At 37.0% G+C, this 23,892-nt stretch overlaps 2 protein-coding genes across 3 annotated transcripts in view; one reads left to right on the forward strand and one right to left on the reverse strand.

The window, feature by feature from the left end:
• Positions 1-4,313, reverse strand: part of evx2 (even-skipped homeobox 2) — a 4,706-nt gene extending 393 nt beyond the window's left edge. The window contains exons 1-3 of the mRNA XM_037789874.1: positions 3,659-4,313; positions 2,959-3,194; positions 1-2,273 (exon numbers count right to left, since the gene is read on the reverse strand). The exon at positions 1-2,273 is cut by the window's left edge and continues 393 nt beyond it. Of these exons, the coding sequence (XP_037645802.1) occupies positions 1,659-2,273; positions 2,959-3,194; positions 3,659-4,052 (1,245 nt within the window). The 5' untranslated portion in view covers positions 4,053-4,313 and the 3' untranslated portion in view covers positions 1-1,658. The remainder of the gene's footprint in view (positions 2,274-2,958; positions 3,195-3,658) is intronic.
• Positions 1-21,434, forward strand: part of hoxd12a (homeobox D12a) — a 34,714-nt gene extending 13,280 nt beyond the window's left edge. Inside the window, exons 2-3 of one of the 2 annotated variants that reach the window (XM_037789877.1) lie at positions 18,603-19,209; positions 20,089-21,434. In XM_037789877.1, coding sequence (XP_037645805.1) covers positions 18,660-19,209; positions 20,089-20,327 — 789 coding nt within the window. In that variant the 5' untranslated portion in view covers positions 18,603-18,659 and the 3' untranslated portion in view covers positions 20,328-21,434. Of the gene's footprint in view, positions 1-17,927; positions 19,210-20,088 lie in introns of those variants that run through there. The other variant, XM_037789878.1, reaches the window with a different exon arrangement.
• The last annotated feature ends 2,458 nt before the right edge of the window (positions 21,435-23,892 follow it).

Below are 23,892 nucleotides of genomic sequence, written 5' to 3' on the forward strand. Positions count from 1 at the left end.
TACCATCCACATTTTCAGGATTTTTCCAGGGCGATCAATAATTCAGTTTTATCAACTATCAGTAGGACTATTTGCAAAATATTTCACGATTTACAGTTCACATGTTTTATAATTAACATATCGGTGATGTCCCAACAGGAACGAATAAAAATAGCCATTTTTACAGGCGCAGACAGATTGTAAAGCCAGACTCAGTTAGTTTAGTCTGAACTTGCTCAGTGCTCCTAAAGGGGGTTCACACCTAATACTGGATCTGATATAATGAGCTGCAGCAATGTAAATAAAAGAGATGCTACTGTGTGTGTGTTTGAGGGGCTCTTTTTCTAGGCTTGCCTTTGTGTGTAATATTTTTAAAACCCTGCATGTGTCATATATTATCCTCATCCAGTGCATCTGTGTGTATACCAGGACTGTCGCTTTGTTCCAGCTCTTTTGTATGTCTAATGACTTCCCTCCGCGGGTTGTTAGCACTTGACAGCGGGTCTCAAAACGAGGAACTTTCTTACAGTCATGTATTCAAAGGAGCTCCATCTAGGTACATGATTGGCAATTTTTGTCATGATCCTCTCATTATTAACATAAAAATTGACACAAAAAGACGCGCTGCAAAAATGATATGCACCCTTTCTAGCTGATTAGGGGGGTCCCCATAGAGCAGGGTGTTGGAGAAGCTGTCCTGCCAAAATCTCTGTCTATTAGGCCTATATAGTGAAGAAAGATATGCTGCTGGGCAGAAAAGCAGGACCTTCTGCTATCTAAATTTAGATGTAGAATAATTACGTTTGGATCTTAAAAATACAGAGGAGCCAAGGTGGCCATGAATATTGGACATTTGAGCCGCAGAAATATGGATTGTGAGTCAGTGGGATTCGTAGAAATAAATAAGCCTAAATAAATTTCAAATGGCACATTAATTGAGGCATGAGGGGCATAATGGATACACTGCATGGTCTGTTATTTTTTTTCCAAATTAATCAAATATTGGTCTACTGGCACAAGATAATTGTGAGAACATTTTCGGTACTATACTATTGGTGTGTTTTTCGTTATAACGAGTCTTGTAGAAATTAATCTAAATGTGTTTACAATGCTGCCTAATAATTCTTTACCCAGGTGTGATTTTTTTTTTAAATTATAGGCCTATCCCCTAAAGTAGGACTATAGGAGCAAAATAGGAAAAAGGTGGTGTATAGCTGCTGCATGATGATGATGATGAGTTATCTGGCATTACAAATTGGTCAACACAAGAAAATTGTGAGAACATTTTCGGTGCTATACTATTGGTGTGTTTTTCGTTATAAAGAGTCTTGTAGAAATTAATCTAAATGTGTGTGTTTACAATGCTGCCTAATAATTCTTTACCCAGGTGTGATTATTTTTCTCCAAATTAATCCAGCATACAAATTGGTCAACACAAGGGCACAAGAAAATTGTGAGAACATTTTCGGTGCTATACTATTGGTGTTTTTCGTTATAAAGAGTCTTTTGGCTTGTATAGAAATTAATCTAAATTTCTAAGTGTGTGTTTACAATGCTGCCTAATAATTCTTTACCCAGGTGTGATTTTTTTTTTTTTAAAGTAGGCCTATCCCCTTAAAGTAGGACTATAGGAGCAAAATAGGAAACTGGTGGTGTAGCTGCTGCAAGATGATGATGAGTTATCTGTTAAGTGAACTTTCTTCTCGTGGGTCTGGTGACGGTACTGAGGTCTTGCTAAGAACAGCAGCAGAATAGGGCAGAAATCCACTCTCGGATCTTTGCCCGGAAGCTGTGCAGGTAAAGTCCGCGCTGGCGCTCCTTGCGCCCTGCAGCGCGCTGGCCGCTTGGCTGCTGTGACAGCTGAGGCACGAGCACGGCCCCGCGGCGGACGGCGCGCCGCTCACCGCCGCTGCCGCTGCCGCAGCCGCCGCCGCAGCCGCCGCTGAACTATTGAGGCCTGCGGGCGACTGGTAGAGTCCCGGGTGCCTGAAGCTGCACAGGAGCTCCGGCCGCGAGTACGGGTGCGAGAGGGCCCGGAAGGTGTCGAGGGGCCGGATGGAAGTGGCGAAAGGTGACGAGGCGGCCCCCGACGCTGCTGCGGCGGCCGCTGCTGCGGTGACGCCGACGTGCGGGTAGTAGTGTAGAGGCATGTGCGAGTGGAAAGGGTAAGGTAGACTTCCTGTAGCTGCCGCGTGCGTCATCATGTAGGTGTAGAAGCTGGGGTCTGCTGGATGAGGCCAGGACATCGCCAAGCGTTGCCTCTTATCCTTCATCCGCCTGTTCTGAAACCACACCTGCACACAGAGGATAGATAGATAGATAGATAGATAGATAGTAACTTTATTAATCCCGAGGGAAATTTCCAGCATCACAGTTCCATAGTGCAAAAACATGTTAGTAAAAAGGCTGTAAAAAAAAAGTTAGTAGTACAAAGTACAAAAAATATACCAGATATAAAAATACAAGATGAAGAAGAGAACTGTTAAAACTGAATATAGTGCAGAGTAACAGCTGTGATACACGACTATTAAAAAAGTGAATATAGTGCAGAAGAGACTGTTAAAAGTGAGTATAGTGCATTATTATCCGTCCTGCAGAAGAGTGAAAACAAGGTGCATATTGAAGCTGCCATGTTGTTTCCAACCTCATTTACACCTCTGAAGAGTGCAGGCCATGATAAAAATGTTCTATAAATGCTCTTGTCATTGACTTGGAAAATGATCAGTTAAAAAACAAATTTTGCTAAAATATGTCTGTTAAAATATGATGTTTTTTTGCATGTCATTAATTGAAAGAATATAAATTACACATCTGACTTGATTAGCACCACCAGTAAATATTATTTTGTGTAAAATCAAAATATCACACATTTCATGAGCATTACTATATTTTCTTATAATCATTATTCTGCATTGCTTTCTGTGCACAAACACATGGTGCACACACACACAGATAGGAATAATGGAGATTAATCTGTACCTTAATGGTAGTCTCGGGCAGATTCAGCGCTGCGGCTAGTTCACATCTCCTCGGTCTCGAAACGTAATTTTCCCGGTAAAACTCTTTTTCCAGTCGTCCGATTTGTTCTCTGGTAAAAGCAGTCCGATATCTTCTCACTTGGTCGCTATTTGAATTGTTTGAGCCTCCCGATGAATTACCGTTCATATTCTGGAGGGAGTTGGAGCTGATGTTGGAAGAGCCAGAATCTGAAAAACCTAAAAAAAAAAAAAAAAAGAAAGAAAAAGAATGAAATAAAAATAAACAAATTATTAGGCCTGTTGTTATCGATAATATATTAAATAATAAAACGTGTTGGTCTGCAGGTACATTTGACAGGTAACAATGATAAAACTAATAGGCTAAGGTTTCAATTTTTTTTTAGAGATAAATGCAAAACATTTTTTTCCTGATTTTTCTCTTAATATTAGCCTATATTTATCCATTGTAGTAAAATGATAACAATAATACAAATGTAGATGATAAGAAAAATAAAGAAAATAACACAAATAACAGGCCTAATAATAATAATAGAATGTAGAATGTTTATTTCGGTTTTTCGATAGAGAGAATAATACATAAAATAAATAAACACAAGGCAAATACCTGCTATATTAACATCAAAATAAAACAAAATAAATAGATAAATAAAAAAAGATGAATATGGAGTAAAATGAAATACCTTTGTTGTTTTCCTTGTGCTGGCTCGGTGAGCGGTGCGAAGGGCATCCCACCTCCACATCACTGTTAATATCTGAATCTGGCGAAACTTCGGAGTAAAGGCTCATTTTCTTCCTGCTCTCTGACGAGGAAATCTCCGCCGAAGAAGTGTTTTCACTGTTGTGGTGCGTGCCGAAAAGACTGTCAATTTCAAATTTGCTTTTGGTCGGGATGTCCCCCAGATTTCCATGGAGAGAAGCCGAAGTTATTCTCGGACTGAGTCGTCCGCTGTGCTGAGAGTTTTCCAGGGCCTCCAGCACTGAGTTCCCAGGCGCGTCTGCGAGCCTCTTGCCTGCGACAGGACTGTGCAGACCTCTCTCCATCAATATCATCTCTTTTCTTATCCTCTCCATCATTAAGCCGCGCAACAAGAAGATGAAGGAAAAAAAAAAAAAAAAACACACCCCACTTGTCCAGGGGGGGCTGGAGCACCAATGAGTTGTGTCGGAGCTTTAAATCCGCATGCAACTGTCTCTAAATAACTGTCTCTAAACCTTTTTATATATAAAGCAAAGACGCGAAAAATGAAAAGAATCTGAATGCAATCGACGAGCGACTGCTTCAAAAGGAGCCGAGCATCATCCTCCACACATGCAGCAGCAGCGAAATGTCATTCATCAAAAAAGAAGTGGTTGCTGTTCGTTGTTAAAATGCTCGGCTGACGTTGCTCCAATGATCATTTATTGTAACAGGTTTATAAGCAAATAAATAGGAGAGGGCTGTCACTTGATGATGGAGGCGGCCTTCGGTCAGACGAATAATATCCAAGTGGAGAGAGGAAAGAGAGAGGAAGAGAGAGGAGAGAGATGCTTGTCCCTGGGTTGATCTCTGAGTCTGTTTTAGATTGCTCTGGGGTTTGGCCTCTTGGGTGAAATTGACAGTCTGATTAATAAAATGAGCGGTGCAACATTTCCCTCTTCATTTAGGAATATTATTATGCTTTGATTCTCTATTGTTTTCCCTCCTCTCTTTTTAGCCCTCCCCTTCTCTAATCGTTGCTCTTTTTATTTATCCTCCTTATTTCTTTTTCTTTCTTTTTTTTCTCCCCAGTATTGCGACTTTTTAATCAGTATGTGAAGTGCTTTTAGGATTAAGGTGCAAGTTTGTAATGAGAGATTAGGAGTATTATTATTATTTCTGGGTTGATTTTTTTTAATTTATTTTTTTAGTCCATTTCATATTTTTTCCTCTTTTTTGTTTTTTTTTTGTTCCACACAGTTCGTCAAAGACACATTTTGATGTGGTGTGATAATGGTTGCATTAGTACACATTAACCGACAACAGCACACCTTTATATATGTATTAATGCATGTAGATGTAGCTTATTTGTATGTTATGGATGGCTACTTCTAAAAAAATATTTCTATTATTATTTAATAATGAATAGTCGCTGTTATTTTTTTTTAATACATTTCGTTACAGGTAATTCTTCACATTTTCTTTGTTCATTTTTGATTTACTCTGATGTTGAATTTAAACAAATTACTCAAATTTGAGAGCGCAATATTTTACATTTTTAACAGAATCTACCATCGGTTTAAAGTCATTTATTATTATCATTTATTTAGCCTTTTATTATCTGCATGGTATTTGAGGGTATTTACAGGGAAATATTATACGCCGCATATATGAATCATATTAACTCCACCGGAGACTCGATGTGTAAAGACATAACACCCATGCATGGGCTCCTGGTTTCTCCATGTGAAATGACTAGAAAGGCATCAGATGATCCTCTGCGCGTCCTCTGGCGCCTCCTGCAGGTTTTTAATATTAATTGCTGTCATTGATGTGAGGTGTTGAGTGGGAGGTTGTGGGTTGTAGTTTACCTGATGTCCTAACTTGTGTCTTTGCTGAGCACTCTGGGAGCCTTCCCTGGCAAAATTAGTTTATATGGCAATTAACAGATAGGTGATATGAATTTTTATTTTAATTAGGCTTCTGCAAAGCCATTTTAGAAAAGCTGGAAGCTGCAAAAGCCACATCCCTAACCTCACACTTCCTGTCCTATTTTTATAATACTGGTGAGAAATATAATGGGATTCAAATCAGAACAAAGTCTACTGTCTGCCCTCTGAGATAACCCAGAATATGACACTGAATTTAGACAAATATAAGGCCTCGGAACCAGGATAAGAACCTGTTACAGCTTGCATTTCAATATCAACTTACTGCATGTGGCTAAATTAAATATATTTCAGCCTACTTTGTTCAAAAAATTGTAATCTAATTTAGGAGAATCATGTTTTACTACTTGCAGGATAAGACCAATTAATATTTAATTTAGTTAAATGCATCGCTTCATTAGTGAACGCAATTTTCTTTTATTTTTGAATGAAAAAAATAACATTGTACTCTAATAAGACACTGGTTTGTAATCTCCAAGAGCTTTAATATAATTGGGTAATTTGCATGCATGTATCTACTTTTGTGCAGCTGATGAATCTTCATATGTATGAAGAGTTTTATCTTAAGATATTTTAACATTGCAGACACTTTTGAGTTGTATAATCCTATAATCATTTGAAATGTATCTTTGAATTTTACTCTAAACTTTACTTAAGTTACTATTGTTGAGCATAATAGAGCAAATCTCACTGTTCTGCTCATGTTGTCAGCTAAACGAAGTGTAAATCTGGCCTTTTACTGGTTGCATTGTTTGAGTAAAGACTTATCAAGAGATGTTCCTAAGTGCATGTGTTCGTATATCAGTGAAGTATTAGAGAAAAACAGATAAAAGCATTATCTTCTGTTTGAATATTGAGTCAAAATATAATTACGTTCCCAAAGCTTTAATATTCATATTTCAAAATTTCAATTTTCTTTTTCAAAAACTTGGTGCATATTTATACATTTTAGTGAAAGGGTCTTTTGCTACATTTATACTTGGACATGAAGTCTTTCATGTGGATGACTTGAAGTGGCTCTCAAGCTCCTCTTTAGAGGCTGATTCATGGCACAGATGCATGTTTCTTAAGCTCCTCAGTTGAAGTGCAGTTGCACTGATGAACAACAACAGCACACTCTGAGTGGACCCTTGCCTACACATATGTTAAGAACATTTTGGATCTATACATATGAATCCAAAGTTTGAGAATTCATACAGAATCAGCCTAAATCATAGTGTGGACAGCACTTTTGAATTGTGCAGAGGTCACAGGGTTTCTCAGCATTTGAGTTAGCATTTTTTGGATATTATAACTTCCTGTCATGTGTAGCCACCAGTATGCAAAGTTTGATGTTAAACTTCAACAACATCTTGAGATCGAAAGCTTAAAGGAAGTAGATTCAGGATTTTTGCATATTTTTCTGTGCATGGTAATAAAATTGTAATTTGCTAATCTGTCATGAAATAAGCAATAAGCAAACTGAAATTAATTGTATTGAAAGTCATGTGTTAAACACTCATAATGATCAATACTAATTGAAAATGATCACTGTTCCCTTTGCATAAAAAAAACAATTATTCTTTACTGACATTGGTAAAAATGAATATGAAACACACCAGACAGGTATAAATCTGTAAAGCTTTCTTTCACAAAGTGCAAATAAAAAAAGATGGTGATATGGTTATATATTTAATTTATTGATTTATAAGGACAATACACATTAATTAGCATTTCCAAAAATGTGCCAGTGGTAGCCAGCCAGCTGATTATTAACTGAGTGCAGATTCAGAAACATGCAGAAGTGGTAACAATAACAATATCAGCATTCTCAAAACAGAAAGTATTAAACATAGATTCGGTAATATAGCAATAACTAAATATATTTAGCATATTTATCCATGCAAAGCACAAATAGGCTATTGTTAGTAACCCCATTTTGCACACAGTAGCATTGCATAGCAGCAGTTAGCAATAAGATGTAGATGAAGCATAAAATCAGAGTAAAACTCCCTGTAAAGCCATGGGAAATCAGCATAAAAGCTGTTGTAACAAATTAGAAAGAAAACATATAACACACATACAATTTTCTTATATAAACATAATTTGTGCCTTTTAACATTGTGACAATTCACTGTAGAAAATCAGGTGTGTCATATGCGAAAATCCAAATCTAGACAAAGAGGAGAGAGCCTGTAGAGCTGAAGTGAGACAAGCAAGCAGCAACCGCCATGGCTGACTCTGATGGGCTGAAATGGCTGTCAATCAAGCAAAGATCACTGAAAACATTTATCTTTAAGGCCTTGCACATCACACCCACACAGGTGTTTTCAGTTATTCTGCTGATTCGACCTCCGCTTAGACAGTTGGGGAGCTATGCTGGAAGTTGCAATCTACCTGTAAGAGTGATGAAGGTGTGCCGTCCTAACAGGTGCAACAAAGCTAACAGGAGAGTTGGGGAGATGTCAGTCAGTGAAAACACGCCCACACTGTCCTGTGGAGAGGTCTAATCGGCTGAATGATTAAAATCACCTGTGTGCAGTGTCTTTTTACATAAAGCTTCCAAAGACATCAGCAGACATTTTGACTTGTCCTAGCAGGAAAAACACAGGTGTTACTAATAATATTACAGATGGTTCAGATGTCCCTGTAAGCAGCTAAAGGAATTCAGCCATCATTCATTTATATTATCACCTGTGCTTTTCTTATTCATGTGACACATCAAAATATCTTCTGTTAAGGCCTATTAGGGGCACATTAGAAGATGTGGGATCACCTTGATTGTATTTCTAGTGAGAAGTTGGGGTGAGTTTCTCAGCCACCTTCTTACAGTCAGTCTTGTCTGGATGCAGCATCTAGTGGCCATTAGAGGAACTGCAACTTAAGGCACATAGTGGCTACCACTTCAGGGGTGAATTTAGGGTCCTTACATCTCTGAAGGCCTCCCTTCAGCCTGGGACCCCTACCAGCTCCCTGAAATGTATTGCAGTAAGCAAAACTACTTTAAGTTCTGACATTATTTGTTGAAAATGATGATGAGTTCAATCATAGACTGTAAAGCACTGGACGTAGTTACCATGACGTCACCCTTTGGTTTGTGGACTGCTGTTTTGAAACCTCGAGTTCGGCATTTTGTCCGTCGCCATTTTGGTTCTTTGCAACCAGAAGTGACACGAGAGGGTGGAGCTATAAGTACAACGCTGAATAAGACATTTTCAGGCAACCAAAAATGTTTGAATTATCTTTCATGAACTGAAAACACACTGTGAAAGGGTTAAAGTTGTAAGATGAAAACACAGACAACTCCGTGGTAGCGACCTATCAATCACAAAGTAGCCACGCCCTAAAGCATCCCCTGCTTTATGGTCTATTTGACTCTAAATAAGATCAACTAATTTATTAAATGAACATCATGCTGTATTGAAGAAGACTTGAAACTAGTGATTGAGACCATAAACTCATGTTTACAATGTTTACTGAGGTAATAAATCAAGTGAGAAGTAGGGTCATTTTCTCATAGACTTCTATACAATCAGACTTCTTTTTGCAACCAGAGGAGTCGCCCCCTGCTGGCTATTAGAAATAATGCAAGTTCATGGCACTTCCACATTGGCTTCACTTTTCAGACCCACTGAGTTCAAGACAACATGAACATGGATGTTCAAATGCTGCACAGTTTTTGGCAATATAAATATCCACCAGTTCGACAAAAATGTGACCCATATTCAGAAGTCCAAAAATGTAAACCCTTCATTTTCATCCCTCATCAAAGCAGTAAAATGATCTGTCCATATAATTTATATTTATGAAAGATAGCACACACATGCAAAACCAAGCTGGGTTGACAGTCTTGCCCACGATAAAGCAATGTTTATTTTGAGCAAGAGTATGTAAATGTGCAACCATTTACCATGCCGTTTGAAAATGTTGTCACATTTGCTAAACCATATATACTTATCATTACTGCTGATCATCTAGCAGGCATGCTGTGGTATTTTTAGATTTTTTTTTTAATGTGGCAACAACTCATCTCCATTTATCAATCAACTGGCAGCGATTTGAAACTTGCAGAAATCCATCAGAGGCAATGACCATCTGCTTTTATTTTTGGTAAAAGTTGCAGTATTGCTTTGCGTTAAGCCGTTGTGAGCGATTCATCCTTTGATTCCTTGAACTTGACTCCATCAGAGCGGCTATAACTCCACCCAGTCTCCACAAAACCCCAACAACCATTAGATGTGAGCCATTCTTTTACCATTAATAACAGTAGCAGACAGTGTAAAATTAATCACACAACATACGCAGATGATACATCTCCTGTAGCCAGAATGGAAAAAGAACATGTTATCTGGAGTATATTTGACATATGCATATTCTGTATTAATACTGTCTCTTGATTATCCCTTGATAATTTAAACGAGGTGTTCATGTGATGAAGCTGTGAAGGTGTGTGTTAATACTAAGTGGGTCAGATAAATACAGGAAGTTAAAAAAATAGGTTGCCTGCACCTAAAATCACATTCCAAACATTCCTTTAAGGATTAATTAAATCTAAAAAGTTCCGTCTTTTAATGTTAATAAGGCTAATGGTACAGACATTATATATAATAGATGCTGAATATTGAATCAGGCTTTATTTATTTTCAGGAAATCAGTAGAAACCAGAAAGGATGTTACTGGACATGTGGTGAACAATCAAGCAAATGGGGTTAAAGGGTACTTTTTTATATAAATTATATATTTTTCTACCTGTCCTGGACCCTATTTTCTCATGTTTTTGTGTCTAAGTGACTAATAGGCACAATAAGTTCTGAAATTGGTCCAGTATTGAGGGATAACGCTGTAACCGGCAGCCGCTAAACGAGCTGCGACGGCAAGTGAGCAGCGTCAGTTCATCGTTACATTCACTTAAAGTGCTTGTTTTTGCCACTGACAGGCTCAGATTGTCTTCCAGCAACACATCACCTCGCCAGATTTCAGAACGACACTTCTCCTTCAGTGGGACTCTTTCCATAATGTCAGACACTTATTATAACAATCACAGCCTGTTATGGCAAAAACAAGTAAATGACGGTGTCAGCTTGCCCCAATAGCACCATATTGCAGCCCGTGAGCGGCTGCCGTCTACAGCGCTCTCCCTCAATACTGGACCAAATTTAGAAAGTGTTGTCTCTATTAGTCAGTTAGGCACAAACACATGGGAACATAGGATCCAGGTTGAAAAATACCGAAATGACCCTTTAAGGCAAAATCTCTGTATTGAAATGTAAGATGCCTTGTTTGTTTTTTTGAATCACCTGAAGTGCACGTGTTGTAAGAGGTTGCATTTACTGTGTGCCCAGATAAGAACAGGTGAGTGAGTAGTTCCTTTACTTATCAGCTCTCCAAACCACATGAAGAGGGATCCAAATGATGTCTCTGCATGATTCTAACAAAACAAAATGCAGATATATTGTTCAAGGTCTGTCAATAGATTGCAGATTTTATCAAAGCCATTGTACATAAAATATTTTTGAATTTATCTTTCTATGAAGTAGCCTGACCAGAAAATTCAGTTGTGAGGCTTTACTGATTTTACCTGTTAGCCTAAAGAGGACATATCATGCTCATTTTCAGGTTCATACTTATTACTTACGTGCTGGCTTGCGAGAAAAATATGGTGCAAAGATAAAGTAGTTCTCAAGCCGTGGGTGGAGATACTTTAGCCAGCATGTGACAAAGGAAGGGGAGCCAAATCTGAATAACTTATTGGATCACATGTTTTCTGATCTAGCCAGCCCACAAAAAAAAAACTGACTGGCTGAGCTGGGTGAAACTAAGGCTGCGTTCCAAATCGCATACTTTTTCTTTTTACTTTTAGTACATACTGCAGCTGCCCTTACAAAGTCCGTACTGTTGCAACATTGTGCTTGAACTTTGACCCTCTTGCTCATACTGTATATCCACTGCACACCGGATTGTGGGTCAGAATAGCCAGAAAAGCATGCTGGCTTACATACTGCAAAACATGACCGGATGTAGTAGGACATCCTGGTATTTTTTGGCATACTGCATTTGACATACTATGTATTACTAAATCTTTTTCTGGCATACTAAATATTATGGTAGTATGGTTATTGGAATGCACAGTGAATTTTTCATGATATGTCCCCTTTAATCCACCTCCGGAAGTTGACATAGAGAGGAGACAGATTATCACTGACGTCTGCTCACTTTGATAAAACCAAACTAAGGCCTGATTGTTTTCTGAATGGTCTTTTTTAACACCTTGAAGTAACTATTTGGTGTTCACTTTTTCTAAAGGTTTCCATATAAATTCCATGTGCTATAGTAATGTATCACTGGAGTCTGCGTGCCATGCTGTACCTATACATGTACTCTTTACTTTAAACAGCGGCCACTGTCTAATTGCTAATCTACATATGGTCCAAATAGTAATGAATAAACTTGTGTGTCATTAAATGGTATATATAGGGTATAGATATGGAGATCAGTCACTTAAACAACACCATGAACTCTGTCCTAAATTAGAGTCAAATAACTACTGAAACACAATTTGCATCTTGCTTTACATGTGTATCTAATGAGCTGCGGTTCAGATCAGTATGTAAATCCATGTGCAGCTGTTGAATACATAGTATGCGGTTACAGAATAAATTCAATGTTCAGCATTCATTTTACACAGTTTTCTTTTTTTCATCACCAGTCTGCTTCACGATCCCATACAGTCATTACAGGATGCATAGTGTATTTATAATGAGGAATGTGGATACCTTTCTTGTGTGCAGCTGGTTGAAATGAGAGCACATCATTGCATAGATATTTAATATTTTACCTCCAATTCCTCCCCAAAAATATTTTGAGAATCTTATCATTCAAAAATCAACCCGAATAATACCTTCTACTGGATGTAGGCTTCTTTCTTTTAGACTGCTCAGATGTTTGCATCAGATGTACCTCTGATTCAAACACAAACCCCCACAGTGAGTTGAACCAACTCATTAATCAGACGTTTCAGTGTTGAATGCTAAATGAATCTGTTGCTTTATGCCAGTTTCATGCTAGTGTGAGGACTGCTATGCCTTTGCTGGTCTCCAGATTTCTTTCCTTGAGTGAGAGCGCCATCTAGTGGCGACTTGTTGTGAATGCAAAATAACCAAAAAACAGAACGGTGACCAAACTAACTGCTGCCTTTAACCTACAATATCTATATATTCAGTCTTGAACAGTTAACATATTTTGATGTATTGTATTAACAAGAAGCCACACAGTAGATTTTCATATGTCCAGCATCATGAACGATAAAATAAATGTATTTTCCTACTGCTTCACGACACTGAGTCAAATCAGAAACATAACACATATTATTATTATTATTATTATTATTATTATTATTATTATTATTATTATTATTATTATTATTATGCTGGGCATAGCGAGATGCTGTTCATTCAGTATAAAGGTATTATTACATAGTAGCAGGCGACAGTAATGAACCTAGAATAAATATAGTAAACTATGTTTTTGAGTGTAGGTTTCAACAATCACTCATGCTTCTGCATCTTTATCTTTAACTGACGTTAAATATCGTTGGTCGATTTCCTGCTTTCTCTTTTTTTTGTCATTAAAATTAAATTTAACTAAACAATAATTATAGAGTTAAAACCTCAATAGATTTGGTGCTTTAGGCCTAATGTGGCACTATATTCAACAATAGCGACTAATATGCACAGAATGCACTTTCGGTCAAAGTTACTAATATGTAGATAATTAGAAATGGATGTGTATATAATATATATATATATATTAGCTTTGTGTCATTCAGCAGCAGCTCATTTATAAAGCTATCCTTATTACAGATGTCACTATTTTAGTTAACACATTATCAGTCTGTTATAGTATATTCACAATTAACTCGTTATCATATAGTCATCTATTCAGACTGAGTTACCTGTTGTCGATTTGTTTATTAACCTACTCATTTTTTAAACAAAACTCTGTGTACCACATTGTTAAATTGTTAACTGTGGATATTTTAAAATATGACCTTGGCGATAATGTTGGTGCAAACTCAGCTGGATTGAAAAGGATTAACCAGGTTACCTTGGTTTGAATTTAATCTTTAAATTTGGGCTATTTTACGCACATTTTCCCTCGAGTGCATAAAGTGCAGAAACGCTGACTCTATATTCTTCTAAAGTTACGTCTCAAAGTGTGACTCCAGTTTCATCTCGCATCTTTAAGCCCTGAAACTCTAAACCGTGGGATTTAATTAATAGGCCCACTAAATACGCTTAAATACCTCCATCGTTTTCACACACCAGATGTTTCTTTTTATTTGTAATCATTTACGTTTCGATACCACAATTTGCAGGTCAGATTTCTCGCATTTTCCAAACTTAACTGCTAAATTTAGTCGATAAATAGTCGATTCTCAGCTGCAAATTATTCCACACATTAAGTAAACCTGCTCTCTATAAAACCTTATTAGCTCCTTTAGGATCTATTATTTCTGAATAAGGAGTTCCCAATGTTCCCTCAGCACCAAATGGACATAATTAGAAAAGAATTAGAAAAACATTTTATATTTATTTATTTAATTATTTTATTTAACCAGGTAGTACTCATTGAGATTACGAATCTCTTTTGCAAGAGAGACCAGGTCAAAAGAGCAGCATTTAAACATACATTAAAGTTTCAGACGCCACAACATAAAACAAATGCAAAATAAATACATAGCATAATGTACAATATAATATATGTATTTTTTTGCATGCAAAAACTGCTTATTGAAACCTGGTGACCTACAGTTCTATTTAAAATCCACTTTGGTTTCCTCTGTCTCTAAACACTGCTGAGGTTTCAACACTTGGAGGATTCAAGGCAACATTTTCTCCAGCCAGAGAACTTGAACGAGGGAAGCAGCAAGTTTATTACCAAGGACAATAGACGGCGGATAGCTTCCTTCAAAGGGCAAAGGGAAAGAAGCAGACTGAAGCTCCTCAATTTGGCTCCTGACACCCTAAACATGAAGGACGAAGAGCAGTAAAGACCACTAAAACTCAACACTAAAACTTCTCCTAATTTTCTAATTGTAGGAGCCCATCTTCCTTTTGGTACATGTGGGTCCAACTTCACACTTTAAGTCTGAAAGTCTCAAATATACAAACTTCTGCTTTTTGATATTTCTAAAGAAGCAGTTGCCTGCACCTAAAATCTCATTCAAAACATTCATTTAGGGATTAATTCAATTTAAAAAGTTTCGTCTTTTAATGTTTAATAAGGCTAATGGTTAAGACAATATATAATAGATGCTGAATATTGAGTCAGGCTTTACTTATTTTCAGGAAATCAGTAGTTTTCAGTAGAAACCAGAAAGGATATTACTGGACTTGTGGTGAACAATCATGCAAATGGGGTTAAAGGGTAACCGAAGCTCTGCACAGTTTGTGATAAAACGCCACGTTTTGGAGTGAAATTTGTAGCAAAGTAAAACAGATTAAAATGAAAATTTGCCATTCAGGAGGCAACTATGTGTTGAAGACGAAACGAGTGTGTTTATTTCCTTTTCTTTCAGTTGCGATTAGTTTGTTCACAAGTTTTCTGTTGCGATAAACACAAATACTTTTTTTTGCGTTTTTATTCAGGTAGCTCATTTTTTTGGGGGTTATTATTTTTTTTTACTGTATGGGGGCAATTTGGAGATTAGACATGATTTTACGCATCGCGGTGTGTAGGCCTGAATATTGAAAACACACTGGGACTATACAAGTTTTGAATATAGCTTAAATGTGTAAAAAAATGTTAAAAAAAACCCAAAAAACAATTATATATATATATAATACATAAAATGTGTAAATATATAATAACAAATTTATAAAAAAAACTTTTAAAAAACAGTTTTCATTAACATTCATTCTAGATAATGCAGTTAGTTGGGTAATATCCTTGTCTTTGTTTTTATTCTGTATATACAGTATATAATTTTTCGCACTTTTATAGTAAAATATTTCAGACTTAAAGACGTACTATTTTGTATTGTTGTATTTAATTTTCTACATTAGCCTATAATTTTAAGTTAAGTTGTTTTTTTCCTATCTAAACTGTCTAAACTATCTAAAGTGTCGCTATTACACATGTTTTGCCAGCTGTTTTGTTTGTTTTTCATTCATCATTTGCAACAAACATACTTGGAACAATAGTTTGCAACAAATACACGTATATAGTGTAATTTCCTCACTTGTCTTACCTTGACTGCTGATGTTGTTATAGGCACACACACTGCAGACATTATCCTCTCATATGGTCCCTCAGTCTGCCACAAACACACACACGAAGCAGTAAATCTACATAACTCAGCGATGACTGAAACTGCTGATGTTTAATTGCGGAATTAAGGAACTGACAATGAAAAGAGCAAAAGACAGCATGGCAGGATGAAAGCCACATATGAACTTGTACTGCCACCTATTGGATTACAGCCGCAACTACTCAAATGATTGCATGATGGTGATTTTGAGACAATTGTCTGGTTTAAACCCTGTATATGTATATTTTCAGTCTCAGTGTAATGTCTTTAGGGTGATTGGCTCTATGCAAATAAATAAAATAAGCCTGTTGACCTGGACAACATGTAGTCATAAGCAATCCCATCTGCAGATTTGTGTTATAGCCTCATAGTATTACTTTATTGTCTCTGAAGTGATGAAAACAGTCATCTTTAAATGCATTTTCCCACTATTAGATGCTTTTGTGTTGAAAAACCAACTGCTCCAACTCTTCAGTGTCAGTGTATTTTTGAAATCCCCACCCCCAACACACACACACACACACACTCTCTCTCTCTTACACACACTCACACACACACACAAATCTTACTTAATCCTAGTCTGTGAGAAATTTCAGGGGGACATTGTAACTGCAGAAACTATTCTCCAATAATACCACAAAGAACAATGATAAACCTAATGGAGGCCTAATAATAGTTTATTCTGAGTATAGGCTATTACACGTAGCATTGAATAATATTGAAATATGATAGGAATATTATAGTGGTGGTTATAAAACACAAGTAGTTTACCAAGAGTGTAATGATATATCTCTATATGTTCTAGTACACTAAGTAGGCTTTTGCTGGTAAAATGATCTTGGACTTGGATTACTAAATTTGCATTATTTGATATTTATAATTTTAAATGCAAACGACAGAGTAATCCTTTTGCAAAGGGAGATTGTTATCTGTGGTTTATTTGAAGTGCCAACATTTGACTAGATGCGTAATTGTTCAGTATAGTGGTACCATGCAGAAGCTTTTATACAGATGACGGTTGTAATGATCCTTTTTTTTAACTCCGGACGAAAAAACTAAAATTCCTTTTATTTAAGACACTATCAACCTAAAGTATCCTAGATCCAGTTTATTTTAGATGTGGCCTTTGAAATACGAGAAAAAAAAATGAGGTAGCATATAGAAACATCAGGTGGTAAATGCAGAAAAATGTTTTCAAACTAATTCGTGTTAAAAGTCGATGTGAATTTTATGAAATGCGGATATATTTCATTATGTTTACTCTTCATATACTGTAGCAGCTTCGAGGCCGACACGAATGCAGATTACATTGTTTACAAGGGAGTGACCACTTGGAAACATCCAAGGCTACAATATAATGTAGTCTAATGTAACCTAATATAACAATGGGCCTCTGTAATGAATGTGTGAGGTTTCTGCTGTCACATTGTTGACATTGCATGAGAGGGAAAAAGAGATTGTTATTATGACTTGTTGTCATGAACATCTCTCCACCTCTTTGATTCACTGTGTTTTTTATGTCAATACAAGAAACATTTTGAACGTTACTAACCCCAAAATATTCTGTAAAATCATAATAATTCAGCACTATAAATTGGTTATTGAAGCTTCTGTGTTTTCTGTTAATGCAAGAAACATTTTGAACGTTACTAACCTCCAAAAGTATTCTGTAAAATCATAATAATTCAGCACTATAAGTAGTTTATGAAGCTTCTGTGTTTTCTGTCAATGCAAGAAACATTTTGAAGCTTCTGTATATGCATTGTATCCGCTCTCCATGTGGTGCATTTAAGGCCCTACATTTGCCCTTGTGCTATATTGGTCACCATGTTCTTCTTGGTGTCACAGCAGCACAATGATGCCAAAAGAGCTTCCACGCATGTGCTTTTTGCAAGAAGCATGCAGGAAATATTTTGAACGTTACTAACCCCAAAAATATTCTGTAAAATTACAATAATTCAGCACTATAAGTAGTTTATGAAGCTTCTGTGTTTTCTGTCAATGCAAGAAACATTTTGAACGTCACTAACCCAAAATGATTCTGTAAAATCATAATAATTCAGCACTATAAGTAGTTTATGAAGCTTCTGTATGCATTGAGTCCTCTTTCCTGTGGTGCATTTAAGGCCCCTGCATTTGCCCTTGTACTATATTGGTCACCTTGTTCTTCTTGGTGTCACAGCAGCACAATGATGCCAGAAGAGGTTCCACGCATGTGCTTTTTGCAAGAAAAATGCAAGAAACATTTTGAACGTTACTAGTCCAAAAGTATTCTGTTAAATCATGATAATTCAGCACTATAAGTAGTTTATGAAGCTTTTGTATATGCGGGTGTGCATTGTATCCTGTGGTGCATTTAAGGCCCTGTATTTGCCCTTGTACTATATTGGTCACCTTGTTCTTCTTCGTGTCACAGCAGCACAATGATGCCAAAAGAGCTTCCACGCATGTGCTTTTGAAATAAGAGCCCCTGACACAGAAATTGACATGAGCCAAACATTCTTCTGATATTCACACTAAACAGATGGTTGGAATTGAACTTCATCCGTCACCCCCCTCCACATCCACCCACTCAATACCAAAATATTTCCTCATGGAGTATTTTTGCTTTGCCGTTCTGGGAGCAAAAGGGTGGGGCTGGACAACATATTTTGCATATCACGTGACCTCGTATTAACAAATCAACAATTACCTACCCTTTATTTCTCCAGGAGTTTGCTAAAAGGGCTTTTGCAAGAAGAAGCGTTTGCGGGAAAAAAAAAAGCTCCATGGAAATGTGTGAGCGGAATCCTTTAAATCCCGGCTATGTTGGTGTTGGTTCTCTGTTGAATTTCACCACTCCTGAGTCGCTGTATTTCTCCAACTTGCGGAGTAATGGAGCCCACATCCCCGGGCTGCACCACCAGATCCCTTACAACCGGAGAGAGGTGTGCACGCTGCCACCGTGGACTTCATCTAGTGTATCGTGCACCACGCCTGGACCTGCAGCACCGCCACCACAGAGCCGCGCCTTCGGAGGCTACTGTCCGACGTTTCTGTCTATAAATACTCCTAATAACTCCTCCAGCGGTGGCCACGTCAAGGCACATCTGGAGGAGTCCGCGCGCTGCTTCCAGGTCACCAACCACAAGACAGAGGAGGCTGGCAGCAGGCGAGATGAGGAGGGTTATGCGGCCGCCAGTGACCGAGGATACTCAGACCTAGAGAGCCGGTCTCAGCTCGATCCGGATCCACTAAATGGGACTGACAGCAAACAGGAGCAGAATCCCATTCACCCATCATCCAGTCACACATGCTCCAGGACGACTTTTGCAGAAGGTGATGTAGCCGGTTTTATTCTGTTAACTATGATAACATATAGGGACTATATAAGTATAGATCTGTGCTTCTTGTTGATCTTATTTAATGCCTATTTTCCTCTTTTGATCTCATGTCACATCATTATAAAAGACTAATTTCCATTGGAGAATATTGTTATAGGATATAGGAGTTCACATGACTATTTTATAGTCGGTTTATATCTCCTGTGGCATGATTATTATTATTATTATTTTATACTTTATTTTTTCAAGGCTGTTTTCATATATGCAGTCCTACTGTTTGTAATTACAACAGTCTATAAACCAACTTTCAAGTAGATGAGCTTATACAGACAAACCCATCAAGTACACTATAGAGAAAACAACCTCAACATTCAAAACCAAGAAAAGAAATAACAATAATAATAATAATGACAAAAAGAAAGAGTAGAGTTAAAAAAACAAAAAAACAATTGTTGATCTTATTTAATACCTATTTTTCTCTTGTGATCTCATGTCACATCGTTATAAAAGACTAATTTCCATTGGAGAATATTGTTATAGGCTATAGGAGCTCACATGACTGTTATGGGTTTATATCTCCTGTGGCATGATTATTATTTTAATATTCCCATAATATCCTTATATAGAGGCTATACTGTGTCTGGGGTTCTTGTAATATAAGCCATATTTTCCCCATATGTACAGCAGGCGAGCCCTCTGATATTTTTTATTATAATGTTATTAAACCACTTTTTATTTTTGTAAGATATGAGCAGCACTATTCCAGTCCCATTGGGAGCAGTTATACTTCTCCTTCACTCTCCATCCTCTGCTCCTGACGTTAGGTGTTAATTCAAAAGTATAAAACTTGTTTCTACCTCTGCTATCCTCCAAGGTGCCCCGTGGTGCTCGTCACAAGTGAAAACCAGAAAGAAGAGGAAGCCTTACACGAAGCTGCAGCTGGCTGAACTTGAGAATGAATTCATGATGAATGAATTCATCAACAGACAGAAACGGAAGGAGTTGTCAGAGAGACTGGACCTGAGCGACCAACAGGTGAAGATCTGGTTTCAGAACCGGAGGATGAAGAAGAAACGTCTGATGATGAGGGAGCATGCTTTCTCTGCTTACTGATGATGACCTTTTGGACTTGATCGTGACCAGCAAAGCGCACAAGAATCCGTGTTGTACTATGAATGTTGCAGCACATCACACATGTGTGTGTGTGTGCGCACACCTCTCGGTTTGTGGCATGGACTTGTATTTATAGATGTGTATAAAATGTTTTTATTCCTGCCACATAATATAGGCTATCCACTCTCAAGTTCAATGATATTAATAGTGATGAAAATGCATTGCAGATTAAGCTATAATGGATTAATTGGTCATTTTTTGATATTGAGATTCTCCAAATGCGCAGTAGGCCCTGCTGTCCTCCTGGTTATGGCCTGCATGTGCGGATAATAATAAACATTTTAAACCTAATTACTTCCCATCCAGCTCAAAAAAAGTCTATCAAAACTACGCCTATTATATAGTTTAAACAGGAATATGGTTCTTTGTGTGTTTTTGTATGGTGTTCCTGCGCATGTGGTGCAGTAGTGGGCCTTTATGTGGAAGCAAACAGTCAAGTTCATGTTTACGGACGGATAAAACATTAACGAGTCAGTATTGCGAAATGTATTATGATTGCATGTCTATTTCCTAATTGCTGTTATTCAATTAAATGCCTGTTTTCCCCTCCAATGTATTTGAAATCTGATTAAATGAGCAAAAGTAACGTTGTTTTTGTTCTATATGGCCGCATTAACACATTCAAAGTCCGTCTGCGGACGAAAATAATTAAGCCAGAAGGTGTTTTTACTTCAAATGCCTGAAAAAAAAACCTGTTTGTAGATCCGAAACATTCTGATGGTGTTGGTTTGAACTATATTTTAACTGTATTTAAATAAGAGTGTGATTTTTGTGGTTTGTGTTGCTATCCAAACGTAAGTGCGCAATTACAGATCAGATGCATCTCTTTTAAATACAGATCTTTATTAAATACATAATGAATGAAATATAGTTTCAAATGGACCTAATTTATGAATCATGTTTATGCATTTAAGCATGTTATTTGTAAGAAATACGCATTATAGGCTGCAGACCAGCCATCTTTTTACGCACGGACACAGGTTTTTGTAAAATGAACGCTACCTGCAGATGAATACATTTGTAAATAAAGATCCTTTTTTTAAATTAGTTATTGTGCATCATGTGAGTCATTTTATATTTTTACGCAGTGTATTAAATGGCACCTATGTGTGTATTCACGCCCATTCAGTCATTCGCTCACTAGTTGATCATATTTATCTGTAATCTGATATGCAAAATATGTCATAGTCTGCACCTTTTCCACCATATTTGACTGATTTTAACTGAGGATTTACTTTGGAGACTTTTGGAGTCTTTGGAGACCAGCTTTTTGGCTGCCTGCAGTGATGGAAACACCAGCGTGTGTTACCTTTCACTAAGATGACTGAATACTCCTCACTTTATACATCTAGCATATATCATATCATTTGCAAATTCCCCCACTGTGGGACTAATAAAGGAATATCTCATCTTATATGCATGGAAGAAATGTAAAATTTTCCTTTATACACAGACATTTAATAACATCTTTCTCGGAAACAATCCTCCTCAACCTCACTTTAAATGAAACTTCCTGGATTCAGCTATAGTGTCTGCCTTTACCTCTACCAAGCAGCTACAAAGGTTATATAATAGTAAATTAAATATTTTCAAAGACTGCTTTAAAAATATTAGCCTATGCCAGAATCATCCACCTTTTTATTTGCAATTTCAGTACTGTAAAATAGTAATTATACTGCATTTTATTTATTTATTTGTTTACTTATATTTGTGTATTTTCTTCAATAGTACGTGCTATTGTGTCTATGGCTTCTCTCAGCTCAGACGCCTAATAGACACCACAGCAGCAGCTCACACACACAAACACACATACACACACACACACACACACACACACACACACACACACACACACACACACACACACACACAGACAAACCCTCCACATGTCAGTAGGAGGTTACTGTGGCTGTGACCAAATGGATCTGCTGTAATTCAGAAGTAATTCTATACACACATCCTTAATTTTGTGCACTTTAAATGCTAAAAACAGGCTCATCTGTGCGTATTACAAGCCATTTTGTTGTTGTTGTTGTGTGTGTGTGTGTGTGTTATATGGACATACCTATAGCAGGCTCGTTGTTTATATTTACCAAAACACCTTTCTTGTTGTTTTCACATTGTGTTGGAGAAGTTGAAGCCTACAGGTCACACACAGGTGGTAAGACTGGGTTTAAAGGCTGCTACTATCAAAGAATGACCAACCAGACCAACATACCCAGTATAAACCATTACATGAGAGTGAATCTATTAATGGATCCTCCCATTGCATCATTATCACGTCATCATCACCGCATCACTGCATCAAGAAACACACCACTGCAGTCATATTAGAGGTTCATGAAAGTCATGGTAACATTTGTAATGAAACGCGAAGAGATGGTTCTTCCATCAGTGACTGTTACACAGGCTTTTTTCATTTTTGGTCTTTTATTTTGTCCAGCTTTCATGGCTGAATGTGTAATTTTTATTGGTTCAATCTTGCTATAATTGTAATATATTATTTTTGCACACAATCACACGCTCATATTTCTATGTTGTGCCAACTCGAGATTTGTGTTTTTTTTCTTCCGTTTATAATCGTTCCCACACATGTTTCAACTACTATTAGCTTTTATAAGTTTTCTAAGCGTCTGATACCTACGCAACGTTTTCCTGCAGTATTTGTTCTTTTATTGCTTTACAGCCAAATGCAGCCAGACAGCGTCATATAGCTGCTTAAGATAGTGGGGGCGCCAATACAAAGTTAAGGTCAAGTTAGTTAGTTAGTTAGCAATGCACAGCCTAACTAACTACTTCCCACAGTATTAACACAAAGACACTTCTTTGTGAAGAGGTAGCAATTAGTTTAACTAAATATGGACTTTTTTTTTTAAAGTAGCTTCCCATTTATATTTGGTAAAGTTGGAGTATTAAAGTTAATTTTACGCACAACAAAACAGGCTCAGCAGCACAACAATTTAAATTCAATTTGGTCTCTCAAAACTTTTAATTGTAACTTGTAAAACTAATTTCAACATGTGAATAATCTGTTGTTGCTGTTGCTCATACTGTATATGAATGTCACAGTTAAAGCTCGGAACATTAAATATCACACAATATTTTAGTGCACAAGCAAAGCAAAAACAGATCAAGGAATAATTATAATAGTAAAGATGATGGTAATAATAATTAAGAATCCACATTTCAAAATGCTTCACAACAAACCGATAAATGGAGACGATAAAAGCTACACAAGCTAAAAGAAACAGTCACACAAGTGACAGGCAACAGGTCGCTTTAACTTGTTTGTTTGTTTTTATATGGTCATTATATTCTTTAACATTTCACTGCAATACAATTTGTTATTGGTGATTGGCTAAAGGTGTGTTTTTACTCTTTAAACTGTGGTGAAATAGTTTAAGAAATGTCCAATTTTCACCCTAGTTTTTTTTTAACATAAATGCAAACTTTGTTGTGCCTGGTGTTTACTGCCTGTGTGGTGAAGGTTGAAAACAAGAGAACT

Source organism: Sebastes umbrosus, chromosome 13, assembly GCF_015220745.1.
Source record: "Sebastes umbrosus isolate fSebUmb1 chromosome 13, fSebUmb1.pri, whole genome shotgun sequence".
In the NCBI taxonomy this organism is placed as follows: domain Eukaryota; kingdom Metazoa; phylum Chordata; class Actinopteri; order Perciformes; family Sebastidae; genus Sebastes; species Sebastes umbrosus.